This window comes from Takifugu rubripes, unplaced genomic scaffold (assembly GCF_901000725.2).
Source record: "Takifugu rubripes unplaced genomic scaffold, fTakRub1.2, whole genome shotgun sequence".
Taxonomy (NCBI): domain Eukaryota; kingdom Metazoa; phylum Chordata; class Actinopteri; order Tetraodontiformes; family Tetraodontidae; genus Takifugu; species Takifugu rubripes.
In genome coordinates this window covers 24,469-40,475 of record NW_021821605.1, presented here as the reverse complement: position 1 = coordinate 40,475, position 16,007 = coordinate 24,469, and the positions used below count along the sequence as shown (strand labels likewise).

At 37.8% G+C, this 16,007-nt stretch overlaps 2 protein-coding genes and 1 pseudogene across 2 annotated transcripts; all 3 read left to right on the top strand.

Annotated features, from left to right (window-relative positions):
- Positions 1-582: 582 nt before the first annotated feature.
- LOC115248184 (uncharacterized) lies at positions 583-6,251 on the top strand (annotated as a pseudogene).
- Positions 6,252-7,100: 849 nt separating this feature from the next.
- On the top strand, positions 7,101-8,707 carry LOC105419365 (uncharacterized). The gene is made up of 5 exons (XM_029831811.1): positions 7,101-7,231; positions 7,372-8,004; positions 8,072-8,188; positions 8,256-8,299; positions 8,381-8,707. Exons 1-5 carry the CDS (start codon positions 7,180-7,182, stop codon positions 8,504-8,506), a joined length of 972 nt encoding a protein of 323 aa, XP_029687671.1. The 5' UTR covers positions 7,101-7,179; the 3' UTR covers positions 8,507-8,707.
- A 5,080-nt stretch (positions 8,708-13,787) lies between these two features.
- On the top strand, positions 13,788-15,794 carry LOC115248187 (uncharacterized). The gene is made up of 5 exons (XM_029831812.1): positions 13,788-13,836; positions 13,944-14,630; positions 15,187-15,312; positions 15,399-15,442; positions 15,537-15,794. Exons 1-5 carry the CDS (start codon positions 13,788-13,790, stop codon positions 15,645-15,647), a joined length of 1,017 nt encoding a protein of 338 aa, XP_029687672.1. The 3' UTR covers positions 15,648-15,794.
- Positions 15,795-16,007: the final 213 nt, after the last annotated feature.

Here is a 16,007-nt window from a genome sequence, read left to right as displayed (position 1 = left end):
TCCAACGAAAGCAGGCCCATGCCACCTCACTGCTGATAGAGGTCTACTGTACCTGCCCACATTAAGATCATGTCATTCATGCTGACCGACAGACTAATACCTGAATCTGCTCCCTCTTATGTGAACAATCTTGTTTGAGCCCATGCTACCCCTCGTTGCTGCATCATTTTCCAAAAGCTGTCTGTCATAATAATTAGTGAGCATTCACTGGATGCATTACTGCAACATGAAAAAAATAAAAAAGAATGATTGCTGGTTGGTTGGTTGGCTGGTTGTTGTTGATTGGTTAGAAATGATGCACATTATAACTCAACTCAAATTGAATTCTATTTATATATGAAGAAAAATCCTATTCTTAAGGTAATCCAAAGTTTTTTCTTGTGGGTTTTTTTTAACCTTTAAATCTTCCTTTAATTTCCCCAACATCAATTTTATCAAGCAAATCTGACATTACAAGTGATCATGTTTCCTGTATCTCACACCCTCGAGTCATCTCCGGCTGCCCAATCAGATACGAGTGCAGCATTTATCAGTTTAAAAAGGACCAGTCTTCTCTTCACTCAGCCCAAAACTTGGAGCAAGATGACATCTGCAAAGTTGATTTTCTGGCTGATATGTTTGGAGAAATTTGGTGAGGATTTCTTTTTTGTTTGTATTTTGTTTATCTATGGCATCATTTGCAAAATTCTAGATTTAAACATTAAACGTTGTTCTTTTCTAATTGTATTTACAGCTACAATGGAATTTTCTCCATCTTTGAATTGGAAGACCAATTATATCTTGGTCAAACCTGGACAGAACCTGACTTTGCCGTGTCTTCACAGAAGTGATGTTTCTACCAAGATCTCTTGGTTTAAAGAAACTCTGGGAGAGAAGCCGATTCTGCTCTTTATGTACTGGGTAACAACTGAATATTGTAGATGTGCTAATGACTCCAATCCACGTTTCCAACTACATGCTGGTAAAAAAGGAACTAATCTGACAATAACAGATTTGAAGTTATCAGACTCAGCCACCTATTACTGTGTAAATCGGTATTTAAATGTATTTGACTTTACAGAAGGTTATAATGTCATTGTAGAGGGTTCAGGGTTGACCATAAATCAGTCAGCATCACAGTCTATCCAAGCAGAAGGTTCGCTGAATTGTACAGTACATACTGGGTGGACTTGTGATGGGGATCACACTGTTTACTGGTTCAGAAACTCTGGACCATTTCAACTGGGACTCATGTACAGCCATACAGGCGGGAATAAGCAGTGTGAGAGGAAAACCAACACCTGTTTCTACAGCTTCTCCATGAAGAACCTGAACACTTCTCAGACTGGGACCTACTATTGTGCTGTTGCAGCATGTGGACACATTCTGTTTGGAAATGGAACCAAGCTGGTGTTTGAGGGTGAGTGTGTTTGAAATTATTTTATTCAAAAGCTGTTAAAGTGCTATTTTATGTGCAGATTGTTTCCATACGCCTGTAAAAATGCTAAAGCCAACATGACCTCAGTGTTAAAAAAAAAATCCAAAATGTAACTTAATTTCTTAATTGCTCTATGTTTAAACACATAGAGCAATTTATAGCAACATGAACCTTAAGTTCTAAGTTCATACAGTAATAAAATTTATGCTGTTTGAATTTTACACCACAGCAGCACATTAAAAACATTTGTTGTCAAAGTATAACTTTAACTCATATTTTTGTTATGTCAGTATAGATTCTCTTTAAATACTGTTATTTTATAAAATAATGTGTGAATGGTGATGCCTGTAGTTTCGCTGAATTAGAAAAGAATGACATCATAACTGCCGTGATATAAAGTGAGAAGACAAATATGTGTAAAGACCTAAATAATTCTGAAATATCTGAAACAGTATCGCGGATATCACAATTTCTGATGCCTCTCGTTACAGATGAAGGAAACTATCTTGTTTTGGTGTATTTCCTCAGTGCGACCTGGATATTTACCATCATCGTGGTTATTTTATTAACCATTTCACTTTATATGACGAAAAAGAGAAACAGCCAACACTCTCTGGGTAACTGATGTAATATATTTTGAATATTCTTAAAAATAATAAATAAATGAATGTTACAGTCACAGCTGCAATTATAAAGGTATGATTAATTACACTTCCGGCCTGCTTTTAGATAGTAATTTTACATTTCTAACATTCCATTTTATTTTTCAGAATCGCATGTAAGACTCTCACCTCTGTCCAAACCAAAGGTATTTTCTATTAGTCAGAATAAAGTCGTTCATTAAATATTCAAAAGGCACTGAGTTCATTGTTGTCATTTACAGGATTGTCCAGATGCAGATGGTTCTGTTTTGTGGAAGAAGAAGATGAACAGAGAACATACCTGGACTGAATGTGTTTACTTCAGTGTAAAGCAGTAGAATAGAAAAATGACCATTTTCAACAATTTTAGATATCCTGTAGTTTCAGAAAACTCACAAAATAGAAAAAGGCTCTTCTGTGGTTGATTTATAGATATTTGATTTATTGTGTACATTCTACATTGTTCAGGATGTTCAAGATCCTTGGTACAATAAAGGAGGAAATAACCAACACACACTTGATTGTCTTGTCCTCCAACTACCAACGAATCATGGTGGAGGAGCTTAAGTGTCCTCAACATCCCAGAATCTGTTTTGTCTTAATTTGCCCCTCATAAGGCCTCCAATGGGAAAGGGGTACTAGGTGGAGGGCCAGATAAAGCACAGATCTCAAATACATTATCAATTAGGAACAGCATATCCCACTTAGTGACCAGGGGGCCTAGGCCTGTGTTTGGAGCACATTTGTGTGCGACCAATGGCTGGGACTTTGTCTATGGGCCCAGATCGTCCAAACATGAAACAGAGACATGAGTCTGTCTTGCAGCAGGGTCTGGGGCCATATGCATTAGGTGATAGGCCATGGCAGGGACACACAAGGATAAAAAGGAGCTCAAGGAAATCCTCAGCAGAAAGAAGAGTTCCTTTTTCACATGCTCTGATTCTGAGAAGAAGCAAGTCAATAGAGAAGTTAAGCATGACATGAAAGCAGCCAAGCTATCGTACAAAACCACCCCTTTTACACATGGTCCTGCTGTATCTGCTGTCAGTATCTGCCACAGGCTGTATCTCCCAGGGCTTTATTTCCCCAGGTTTTTGATTGGTGCAACAACTGACTGGAGCTAAATGTCACTAAAACCAAAGAGATTGGTGGTGACTTTTCCAACAAGCACTTGCAGCTGTTGCATGTTTCTTATTTAACAAAAAAATATCCTTAAAGTTAAAAAAAGACTGTAGATAATCCAGAATGCACAGCTGTTAATTTAGTGTGGCATATAAATTTTTTTAATTCTGTTTGGAAATGGAACCAAGTTGGTGTGTGGGGGTGAGTATCACTTTAACTCATTCCTTGTTATGTCAGTATAGGTTCTGCTTCTATATTGTTACTTTATAAAATAATTTGTGACTGGCGATGTCTATTGTCTCCCTGAATTACACAGTAATGACATCATAACTAGCTTAATATAAAGTGAGAGGACAAATTTGTTGAAATACTTAAATGATTGTCTGAAACGGCATCGCGGATATCACAATTTCTGATGCATCTCGTCACAGATGAAGAAAACCATCTTGTTTTGGTGTATTTCCTCAGTTCGGCCTGGATATTTACCATCATTGTGGTTGTTTTATTATCCATTTCAGTTTTTATGACAAAGAGGAAAAACAGTCATCAATCTCTGGGTAACTGATGCAATATATTTTGAAGATTCCTAAAGGTATTTACCCTTTATAACATATCTCCAGGGCTACCAAGAGGAAAACAACCTCCATTATGCAGCTTTGAGGAACAACCAGCCCAACAGATCAATGCAGAACAGACAGAATGAATGTGTGTACTCTGCTGTGAGGCTGTAGATGTCTTGTTGTCATTGCAGGTTAACAAAGGACCTAATTAAGTATTTTGTATTTACTCATACCGGTTTCTACATTTTCAATTGTATCATTTATCAATCTCGATGAAACAAAGTTTTCCTAATAAAGTTGTTTTTTCTGGCCATGTCGACAAATGATAGATTACCTCTATATATGTATATTCATTTTATGAAGACAAAGCTTGTATCGTGCTGTTGCAGTCCTTAATTTGTGAAGTCAAAAGCTGCAACAATGGTTTTCACAAGCATTCATATCCATCGGACTATTAAGTTGACCAAAACACCCACTGGATGAGACAAATGCTCCATTATGTGATCATGACCATGTAAACAGCATCAGGCTATGTCTTGGATACATAGAAATGCTAAGGCAGGGGCAGTATTATCCAAAGGGTTGGCGTACTCCTGCTGTGTCCACCGTGGTCTCTCCTTCCCGGAACTGCAGGAATTATTTTTGCTTATTTGGGATCCAACTTGCCAGCAGTTTAGAAAATGTTTAGCTCTCTTTGTTGACCTTTTTTTGTGAAACCTGGGGCATAAAGACTAACAAAGCAGATAACAAAACTGAACACAATACAAATATTAATTGTTGATTTAATTAAAAATGACTACCTGCTCAAGATTCCCAATACAACTGAAACCTTGACATCTGTCTGCTGCTTTCTGAATCTGCAGACCTTGGTTAGCTTCCTAATTGGTGCATCAGCATTCAGCATGATGAAAAGCAGTCACAGCTGCCATTGTTAATATATAATCAATTAAAATTGTATTTTGCAACAAAAGACCTTCAACAGTTTTATTAGAATTGTGAAAAAACTGGCCAAGGGATTTTTGTCCATCCCTCTATCAGTCTTCGGCTTCTTTATCTCTTTTAGGGGACAGGTGGCCGCTTATCCCACTTCTAACTCACAAAGACAAACAACCGTTCATGCCCTCATTCACTTCTAATGTCAATGCACATGGACACGGGGAGAACAGGCAAACTCTGCACAAAAAAGCCCCTGACTGCAGGAACCTTCTTGCTTTGTGGCAGCCATTTTAGCCCCTACATAACCGTGCCACCCCTGTGTCAGTTCACCTCATGTGCGTCTCCCCTTGTGTTGTGCCACTTTCATCATGTTGTGATTACTGATCACAAAGTGCCATAATCATAAAGCAAAATCTTTACAAATATTATGGTTATGCCATAATCATAATCTTTAAAAAGATTATGATTATGACACTTTTGAACTACCGTATTTTCACGACCATAAGGCACACTGTAATAAAAGGCGCAGTCTCAGTTGCAGGTACTATATCTGTTTTCAGAACATACATAAGGTGCACCGTATTATTAGGCACATGCTAAAGCATACAGTAAAAAATGACAATGGAAGTAAAATGCTGAGTTTCATCACATTTATTGAACAAAATATTCATTCTTCCGCCACAAAACCATCAAAGTTTTCATCTTCTGTATCTGAATTAAACAGCTGCACTATTTCAATGTCCAACATCCCAAATTCCTCTTCTTCATCATCTGAATCAGACTCACCGACTGGTTCCGCTTCAGCATTGATTTTGTGAAAGCTCTTACAATACATGAAGACGGTATCATAGCCCATGCGTCTACAATCCACCCGCATATGGTGGCATAACTTGCCCACCGCTGCCTCATAGTCTTTGTGAAGGAGTGTTCGCCTACCGTCATCCAGCGCTCTGTCCGTTTCCGTGGCAGCCGAGAACAACGGTGAACGACCAACTGTTTCACTCGGTTTTCCAGCTCGGGCCGCCTTGCTTTGTTCCCACAGGACATTAAAATGTCTTGCAGCTGCTCGATTGCCATTCTCAGCCGCATATTCGATGGCCTACAAATTGCTGCTTTATGTTGTGCCCATTTGATGAAACCCCTTCCACTTCCTTCCAATAAAGCCTCCATGGTCCTTGATGGGCTTGTAATCATCTTTAGTATTTTCACCTTTTTGACATCACTTTTATATCCAATGGCTATCAGCTAAAAATCCTCATATTGAACCTCATTTTGGATCACCCATCTAAGGTCCTATGTTTCTTCACCAGGATGAATGGCAGGTAGGCCCATAGCAAATTGCAGAAGTAAACTTCAATAATGAAAAATCACCAGGCAGGCAGCAGACAGTGGCCAGGGCTGGGACAGATGTTAAGTTATGCAAATGGCTGTGTGCTGTGCCAGATGCCGGATTGGTCATCCGAAGATCAAGTATCTGCCAATTGGTGGATTGTCCAGGAGGGACTAAATTTAAAGCAGAAGATTGCTGCCACCTGCAAGCTCCTCAACTTCCTCAATAATCCAGTGGGCCTCTGATGTGTTTTGAATCATTGTGATGTGTAAAAGTGCACAGCCACATTTTTTATATTGTTTTCTCCTGTTTTTGAAGTTAGGTAGGTTAAGGAATGTATTTTGGTTATTGCCTGTTAGGGAACATTTTGGTTGTTTCTTTTCAATTAGACTGATTCTGATTGTTATTTTGGCTAAAAGTCACTCTGAGGATATTTGTGCTGATAAAACCTTTTAAATTTAGATTTTTGGAATGATCCTTGGTATAAATGATCACCCATGTTAACTTTTGATTAACTTTGTGTCATTGGTCACTTAGACCTTGAGGAAGCTGGGGGTTTGTGTTAGGCTCAGAGCTCCTAGACTGGTTGTAACATGGAACAAATATGGCTTTTAGTTTTCTGAATCACAATGCTCTCGTGACTTGACAGTGACTTTAATTACCCAGCTAATCATATCATAACAAACTTGCATTAATATATTCTGATGTACACATGATTTTTACTCTCTTTGCATTGCTCTACTGGACAAGCCTGGGAAATATATGAAGTTGAGAAGTAAAAGGATCATTAGAATTATGTTTTGTGAGTTTATGATCTGTGATTTTTGTTAATTATTGCCTGTGAAATGGCTCCTGATCATCCAGTCCTGATAAAGATGCATTATGTTTTCCCAAACTGTTACTAAAAATTGACTGTTTAAGTTGCAAGGATCAATGCAAACCCAGATGTGTCATTCTTGGATTCAAACAGAAAGCCCTCGTATGTTTTTTCATGTACTTTTCCACGAGTGCGTCTAAAAAAATCAACACGTCACAAGGTCTCAGAGAAACTCATACCCTTGTTTCCTTAATAAGACATACAAAGAAACCGGGTCGGCCAATCACAGCCAGTCAGTAAACTCAGGCTTGAGTGGAGGAAAGGACAAAATTAGTTTCATTCAGCACAGCAACACAATGGTATTTACGTTTGTTTTCTATCTGGTATGTGTGATTGCTGGGAAGATGGGTGAGTGATTTATTATTCTTGTATTATCTATCTAATATGGTGACTCTTAGCACTGGAGCGCTTTCATTTATATTTTTAATGTGGAAAGAAACAAACAACCCTCAAAATAATTCATAACTTTGTTTGTTCTGTTTTTTCAGGTGAGATGACTGTTCTGATGGTTGATAAAGACAAAAACTTTACAGCAGCTATTGGTGACAGTGTAACTTTGGAATGTTTCATCAGATCTGATTTTGTAGCAAAGTATTATTGGTATAAAGAAATAATGGGAGACTTTCCAAGGCTTGTGTCGAGCTTCTATACCTTTAAAGAAAGTGCAAAGTTTTATAATGAATTTGTTAACAATTCACGTTTTGCACTGGATGTAAAGAAAAACCAAAATCACTTGATGATTGCCAATTTACAGCACTGTGATACAGGAACGTACTACTGCGCTAGTAGCTTTTCAGAAAAACTTGAATTCAAAGATGGAATTACAATCATCATAAAGGGTTCAGGTTTGAACATCCCAGTCTTTATCCAGAGACCAGAATATCACTTGAATCAGTCAGAAGGTGCTGTTAGGTTCAACTGCACTGCACATGGCAGAGCCATTGACCAAGAACACGGTGCATACCAGCTGAGAACATCTGAAAAATCTGATCCAGGAGCTCTTTACACATGGAAAAACAACACTTGTTTCTACAGTTTGCCAGCAAACAACCTGGCTGTTTGTGCTGTTGTAACATGTGGACACTTTCTAAAGCTACCCCAAAAGCCACCCGGAGCGGAGGGTGAGTCGGTTTCATCTAAGAAATTAAATATAAGACAATTCATCATCTAATCTCTCTGAATCTGCAGATGGTTATCTTAATCTGTATATTCTGAGTGGAGCGTTGGCGTTCACCACCATTCTGGCCAGTTTCATGGCTGTCTTACTGTGCAATATCTACAAGAGCCAAAGCGGCCGCAGTGGAGGTAAAAGTTTTTGTGAACTTAAAGTAAGTAAAACACAATGACACAATGTCGGTTTGTTTTGTTTCAGGAAGTATCTTGAGATATTCAGATGATCCTACCACAAATGAAGAGGTACTTGTTATCTATATTAATAAAAACATCCTGATTGCTGCGCATCATATAGGTATTTCCTATTTTCTGTTTCAACAAAAGGGCCACACAAATGAGGATGTTCTCCACTATGCTGCTTTACGGACGAGTATGACCGACAGACCAAAGAGACAGATGGGAGCCATTAACGAAGAATGTGTGTACAGAAGAGTAAAGCATCATCGCTAAACATGTTTCAGCTTTTGGTGAATGATTATGTACATTGTTGTGTTTAAGAGTTTATTACTTTGTTTCTTAATACTGTTCATATTCTTAATCTGTTCCATGTGTATAAAATACAGTAACTTTTTAAGTGATATGTAATGCTTGATCAACCTATACAAACCTGTCAAGATTGTATTTTTTTCTTAAATAAAGGAGAATATCTTTTTAAAAAACATGCCAACATAAGTGATTTCAACTGCCAAGTTTGCATGAATAATATTTTTGCTGTTTAATGTACTTTGGTATACATCACCTGGGCCTGAGTCTCAGCAGCAAACCCGCAAATGTGAGACTCACAAGATAAGATTTCTGAAGAACCTCAGAGCTCTCATCTAAAACACTCGTGAGTGGAAACACATTGTAAGAGCAATTTTAATTTATCGAAACCTCTGAAATATCACTTTTATTTTGGAGACCATGCTACTCTGACTTTTTTTCAGATGATGGGTTTAGGGTTTATTATCTTCTCAACATTACTTGAAATATAAACGAGATGTTCATACAATTAAGATCTGATTCTGCATTCAGGCCTTTAGCTTTAAATGAATGAATCCTGAACAGTCATCATCTCAACAGACATCATCCCAACTGTGTGTGGTACAAATCTGGTAGTCCCATGAAAATGATGTCAGCCACATCTATTACTTAATCGTACACAAATGCAATTGTTAGTGTCTTTGGATATCCTTGTAATATTTGGTCTGTGCAGATTTTTTTTTTCAAACTTGGAAAAGGAACCTTTAAACATTCTAAAAGGTTCCTGATTAGTGGTTGAGGTGCATGTGGTGTCACATCACAACACATTTGGTGACTTTGGTGCAGAGCGATGTGAAAAGCAATTATAGAAAGTGGAGGTAAGAGTGTGCACTACTGTAGTTCCCACTTTAAGAAACACAACACACAAAAATGGACAATTTAACTCAAGAAGATTCTGTGATTCCAGCTGAGCTCAATAAAATCAATCAAAAAAATCTAATTAGTTTTAGCTCTTACAAGAGGAACTGTGAAAATTGAAGCCAGACATTATCACATACAGTTCTGCCGATGTTATATTTTACTGCTGCAAACCAAAATGGAAGAAGTTTAGCATAGTTTCTACTTTATGTGGTTTCTTTGTGTTTGTGGTTTCTGTGAAGATTTTTGAACACATAAAAAGTCGTTTATCGTCTTTGTATCATTGTATTAAACAGATGCTCAAAAGTAAATAACATGAAGATCAGTTGCTGTTATGGCCACAAATGAGACTGGAGGGATAAAGCAGGGTTGATGAGGTAAATATGGTCTTGCAAAGCTCTCTTCCTCTCTCTCTCTCTCTCTCTCTCTCTCTCTCTCTCTCTCTCTCTCTCTCTCTCTCTCTCTCTCTCTCTGTCACACTCTCTTGCACTTGACCTCTCATGCCTCTGTCTTAGACCATAACTCTGTTTTCGTCTATCCAACATACAGCCTACTCAAGTATGTGAGGACTATGCATTTAGGCTAAAGCAGCCACCGCAAGGAAACTGTTGCCCCACCAGGTAATGCAGTATAATTCCCAACCAGATGTTGGGTCCATGCACAGAGCTCGCTCATCTCAACGCCGTTACGATCCAAGTCTTTTATGTCAAATATTCAGTTTCTGACCAGTTCATCATATGACCAGTTACACACCTGATATGTTGCCCTGGTGATGTGAATGCACTACGGGAGCACTGTTTTACCCACAGATATAATGTAATTTGTGTTGTTCTTGAGGTCATTCTTGACAGACATTCAGTTTTGAGGAACACACACAAACACACACATATTTATATATATACTGTATATACACACATACATATACATATTTATATACACACACACATACATATATACACATATACCTAATTAATGTTTTGTTAAATCTCTTTTCTCTATTTCAAATGAAAAAAATAAAGATGAGTTGTTCCCCACCAACACCTGTGTTGATGTGTAAACATCCTGCAGCCAACTGAGTTGAAAGAAAATCATTTTCTCACTTTGTGTCTGAGCTCCTGCTCTGATCAAGCTCACTCGCATCAAGTTCATCATGGCTGTTTTATCGGCTCTTGTACAGGATGTCAAAACGGGTTTTGACCTAGATGGTCTTTGTTGGCTCTGACGTTTTCAAGGCTTTTGTGTTTTACATGTCTCCCACAAAGGAAGAGGGCGGTGCAAGTGTTTGTAAGGTCACCTCATGAGTGTATTTAATTTTTGTACTTTTCTCAGTCTGTACAAAATAAATTAACTGGAAAAGTTCTTGTGTGTCATCGGTTTAGGGTAAGATGTCTCCTCAAATGTTTCTAATTCTGCCTGTAAGAAAATCCCATTTTTCCACAGTTACATGACATTTGAATCTCCACCATACAACTTGAGTACAACAAGCAATCGTTGCTGCTGATACCTGCTGCAGTCTCTGTCTATTTAACTAATTTGTGGCTGCAGTAGACAACTGTTCAAACAGCATTTCCTTTGTAATGCAGGTCTTTGTTGCCACAGTTGCATGTCAGCCAACAAATCTGCATAACTGTTCTTTGAAAGGTAGCTAACTGCACACAAATATTGAGCATGTGGGCAAAGAGTGAAAATAATTCTGCAAATAAAGCGTAGAAGTGCACAAAGAAGTTAACAGAATAGTTTAAGCTGATCTCCTTTTCCTTTGTGCGACTAACCTCCTGCTGTCAAGCTGCATGACTCAGGAAGTGTGATCTGAACACAGCTTTGACAATTCAAGCACATACAGACCACAATCACGGTGTGCTTCATTTGAACGCAGTAACCTCTCTGCTGGTGCTGCATCCAAAACGTAAACTGACAAATGTAACATATCGCTTCAAATGTGAATGCTGCGCATATTCTGATCTTTTTACTGAATTCCCAATTAATTCTCTGCCCACATATCAAACATGTTCAGAGTGAGCACATGCTCAGGCTGCGTCCTGAGCCCTCCTCTCATTAGTTTCTGCAGGTGCTGACACCACTGGTAACTTATCGCTAGACTATTTTGAAAGAATCATATGACCTGGTAAATTAATTAATTATTATTAAACTAACCTTTTCTCCGGTTTTTTACTGTGTTATTAACAGAGCCATGATGGAGGTGACCTCTGTTATGCTGCTGTCGGGTTAAAAAAAAAATCCCATTAATGATGGAACTCAGTATCAATCATAAAACTAAGAGGAAATGTAAACTATATATCAAAGTTAAATCAAAGGAAATTAAGTTAATTTAACTTTTTGGATACATTTTTTCCGAGGATGTGGAAATGGGTCTCTTTAACAAAAACAACTCAGTGTCCATAAAGACAATCTATAAATATTCTGCATGTTGAGCATGAATGTTACGTCTCACATTTACTTTTCACTGCTGCGGTGAAGGTGGCGCAAACCTCAGAGTTAAAGTTTCCATTAGTGGAAAAACAAGTCAGAAGTTGAATACAGGAAGGGCAGCCTGCTCAAGTCTTGCTTGAAAATTGACATAAATAAAAAAATGTTTTTCAGTTTAGATCCACATCAAATGTACTCAACTCTAATAAGAGGCAATGTGGTTGTGGTTAGGTGTCGCAAACCACCACAAAGACAGACACTTTATCAGATCTGTACAAGGAAGGTTCAGGAATTTTGGTCTTTGGGAGTGGAGTTCCCGTGTCACCTTTGTTTTTTTTCTGGATAGACGACTTTGTCCCACAGTCCAAAGGTTTTATGAGATTAATTTTGATGGGACAAAATTGGGCCTATATGGTGTCCATAGTTTGGGATCGACGTCAGCAGCTTTGCTATCTAAAGCTAGTAAAGTATGAGATAGTAAAGTATGTCATCAAAGATGGTGATGCTGATATTTCACCTACGCCTGTTATATTTAAATTCAAAAGCAAAGGTTCTACTGTATCCTTTCAACGGAACAGAATGGCTATGATTTCATTTGTGTTAAACAGTTAGTGTGAAATGTTTCCCAATCAGGACAAACAATACTATACTTTACTATATTTTTTTCTTTTGTTTCTTGTAAATGTACATATTGCATGACACAACCCCATCAGTGTAGCTACCAGTAAAAGATTAGCTCTCAGTCTAACTTTAGCTTTAACGTGTGCTTTGTCTGTGTGGCTGCTGACAGGAAGTCTACGCAGAGTTTCTGTTCAAAGCTGACCACAAAGAAGTAACAACCAAATATATTCCATTGTAGCGGCGTTCTCTTAAGAAAGGTTCTGTTGTGATCAGTCCAGTTAATTTCACAAAGAAGAGGATCATGATCAACTACAACATAGCAGGATTCAACTGTTTCATCCAAATTTGTGCAGCAAGAGAGTGGTTTCATGCATGTTGGCTAATGTTGGCAAGATGAAATTTGGAGGATATATTATTATTGTAATGGTTCATGTAAAATTCATTGTTAACAATATTCAGAGGATCCCATCAACCAGTAATTAAAGCAATGGGGGCACAATTTTTTGTTGTAAGAGCAAAATCAACACCTCTTTCAAACATTTTCCAGTTATGGTGAATAAAGGTGTGCTTATCTCTCTTTTGTTGCTAATTAAGTAGACCCCTCCCCCCCGTCACTTTGCCATATCCAACCTCAGAAAAACCAGGCCATTAAACCTACAAATGCTGATACAAGTCATGGTGATCTCCCATATTTCCACCAATTCAGATAGTCCAACGAAAGCAGGCCCATGCCACCTCACTGCTGATAGAGGTCTACTGTACCTGCCCACATTAAGATCATGTCATTCATGCTGACCGACAGACTAATACCTGAATCTGCTCCCTCTTACGTGAACAATCTTGTTTGAGCCCATGCTACCCCTCGTTGCTGCATCATTTTCCAAAAGCTGTCTGTCATAATAATTAGTGAGCATTCACTGGATGCATTACTGCAACATGAAAAATATAAAAAGGAATGATTGCTGGTTGGTTGGTTGGCTGGTTGGTTGGTTGGTTGTTGTTGATTGGTTAGAAATGATGCACATTATAACTCAACTCAAATTGAATTCTATTTATATATGAAGCAAAATCCTATTCTTAAGGTAATCCAAAGTTTTTTCTTGTGGGTTTTTTTAACCTTTAAATCTTCCTTTAATTTCCCCAACATCAATTTTATCAAGCAAATCTGACATTACAAGTGATCGTGTTTCCTGTATCTCACACCCTCGAGTCATCTCCGGCTGCCCAATCAGATACAAGTGCAGCATTTATCAGTTTAAAAAGGACCAGTCTTCTCTTCACTCAGCCCAAAACTTGGAGCAAGATGACATCTGCAAAGTTGATCTTCTGGCTGATATGTTTGGAGAAATTTGGTGAGGATTTCTTTTTTTTTCGTATTTTGTTTATTTATGGCATCATTTGCAAAGTTCTAGATTTAAACATTAAACGGTGTTCATTTCTAATTGTATTTTGTTTTTAGCTCTGACATCTACAATGGAATTTTCTCCATCTTTGAATTGGAAGACCAATTATATCTTGGTCAAACCTGGACAGAACCTGACTTTGCCGTGTCTTCACAGAGATGATTTTTCTACCCAGATCTCTTGGTTTAAAGAAACTCTGGGAGAGAGGCCGATTCTGATCTGTATGTACTGGATATCAAGTAAACATTGGATATTTGTTAATGACTTCAAAACCAATCCACGTTTCCAACTACATCCTGGTAACAAAGTAGCTAATCTGACAATAACAGATTTGAAGTTATCAGACTCAGCGACGTATTACTGTGTAAATCGGTATTTAAATGTATTTGACTTTACAGAAGGTCATAATGTCATTGTAGAGGGTTCAGGGTTGACCATAGATCAGTCAGCATCACATTCTATCCAAGCAGAAGGGTCTGTGACGCTGAATTGTACAGTACATACTGGGTGGACTTGTGATGGGGATCACACTGTTTACTGGTTCAGAAACTCTGGACCATCTCAACTGGGACTCATGTACAGCCATACAGGCAGGAACAAGCAGTGTGAGAGGGAAACCAACACCTGTTTCTACAGCTTCTCCATGAAGAACCTGAACACTTCTCAGACTGGGACCTACTATTGTGCTGTTGCAGCATGTGGACACATTCTGTTTGGAAATGGAACCAAGCTGGTGTGTGGGGGTGAGTGCTCTAGTTTTGTGCAGATTATTTTCTGTATATTGTAGAAATAATTTACATATCAGCTAGTTTTAAAAATATTAAGCCAGCATCCAGTAATTTATTTAATTGTCATAATGGTTATCCTAATTAGCTCTGTTCAGTTGGTTTATATATAGTGTTTTATCGAAAAATTTTACCAGTTCAAACAGATATGGCCTAAATATCCCCCAATTCTCTGTTTACACAGAGCTTTCAGTATCTAAAATGAGGAGAAATTGTAACATTTAAAGCCTGGTTTGAATTGTACATGGACACTGTGACAGTCCTTTAAAAACAATATTTTTGGTCAAAGTATCACTTTAACTCATTACTTTTTATGTCAGTATAGGTTCTGTTTCTATATTGTTACTTTATAAAATAATTTGTGACTGGTGATGTCTATTGTCTCCCTGAATTACACAGTAATGACATCATAACTAGCTTAATATAAAGTGAGAGGACAAATTTGTTGAAATACTTAAATGATTGTCTGAAACGGCATCGCGGATATCACAATTTCTGATGCATCTCGTTACAGATGAAGGAAACCATCTTGTTTTGGTGTATTTCCTCAGTGCGGCCTGGATATTTACCATTATCATGGTTGTTTTATTATCCATTTCAGTTTTTATGACAAAGAGGAAAAACAGTCATCACTCTCTGGGTAACTGATGTAATATATTTTGAAGATTCTTAAAGGTAAACTGGGAAAATTACTTTGAAAAAATCTCTTCCTGTGTTTTAAAACAGATGCTCAGTCAAGAGTCCAAGCTTCATCCAGAGCAAATGCAGAGGTGGAGACAATTTTGATTTTTTTTAAAAAAAGGTTATATGTATAAATAATCCTTATTTACACACACTAACTTACCCTTTATCACATATCTCCAGGGCTACCAAGAGGAAAACAACCTCCATTATGCAGCTTTGAGGAACAACCAGCCCAACAGATCAATGCAGAACAGACAGAATGAATGTGTGTACTCTGCTGTGAGGCTGTAGATGTCTTGTTGTCATTGCAGCTTAACACAGGACCTATTTAAGTATTTTGAATTTACTCATACCGGTTTCTACATTTTCAATTGTATCATTTATCAATCTCGATGAAACAAAGTTTTCCTAATAAAGTTGTTTTTTCTGGCCATGTCGACAAATGATAGATTACCTCCATATATTTATATTCATTTTATGAAGACAAAGCTTGTATTGTGCTGTTGCAGTCCTTAATTTGTGAAGTCAAAAGCTGCAACAATCGTTTTCACAAGCATTCATATCCATCGGACTATTAAGTTGACCAAAACACCCACTGGATGAGACAAATGCTCCATTATGTGATCATGACCATGTAAACAGCAGCAGGCT

Coding starts and splice junctions, on each gene's coding strand:
- LOC105419365 (XM_029831811.1), top strand. CDS start 7,180: ATGGTATTTACGTTTGTTTTCTATCTGGTATGTGTGATTGCTGGGAAG. Junction 7,232..7,371: donor TGTGATTGCTGGGAAGATGG/GTGAGTGATTTA, acceptor CTGTTTTTTCAG/GTGAGATGACTGTTCTGATG. Junction 8,189..8,255: donor CCAAAGCGGCCGCAGTGGAG/GTAAAAGTTTTT, acceptor GTTTTGTTTCAG/GAAGTATCTTGAGATATTCA.
- LOC115248187 (XM_029831812.1), top strand. CDS start 13,788: ATGACATCTGCAAAGTTGATCTTCTGGCTGATATGTTTGGAGAAATTT. Junction 15,313..15,398: donor AAACAGTCATCACTCTCTGG/GTAACTGATGTA, acceptor GTTTTAAAACAG/ATGCTCAGTCAAGAGTCCAA. Junction 15,443..15,536: donor CATCCAGAGCAAATGCAGAG/GTGGAGACAATT, acceptor ACATATCTCCAG/GGCTACCAAGAGGAAAACAA.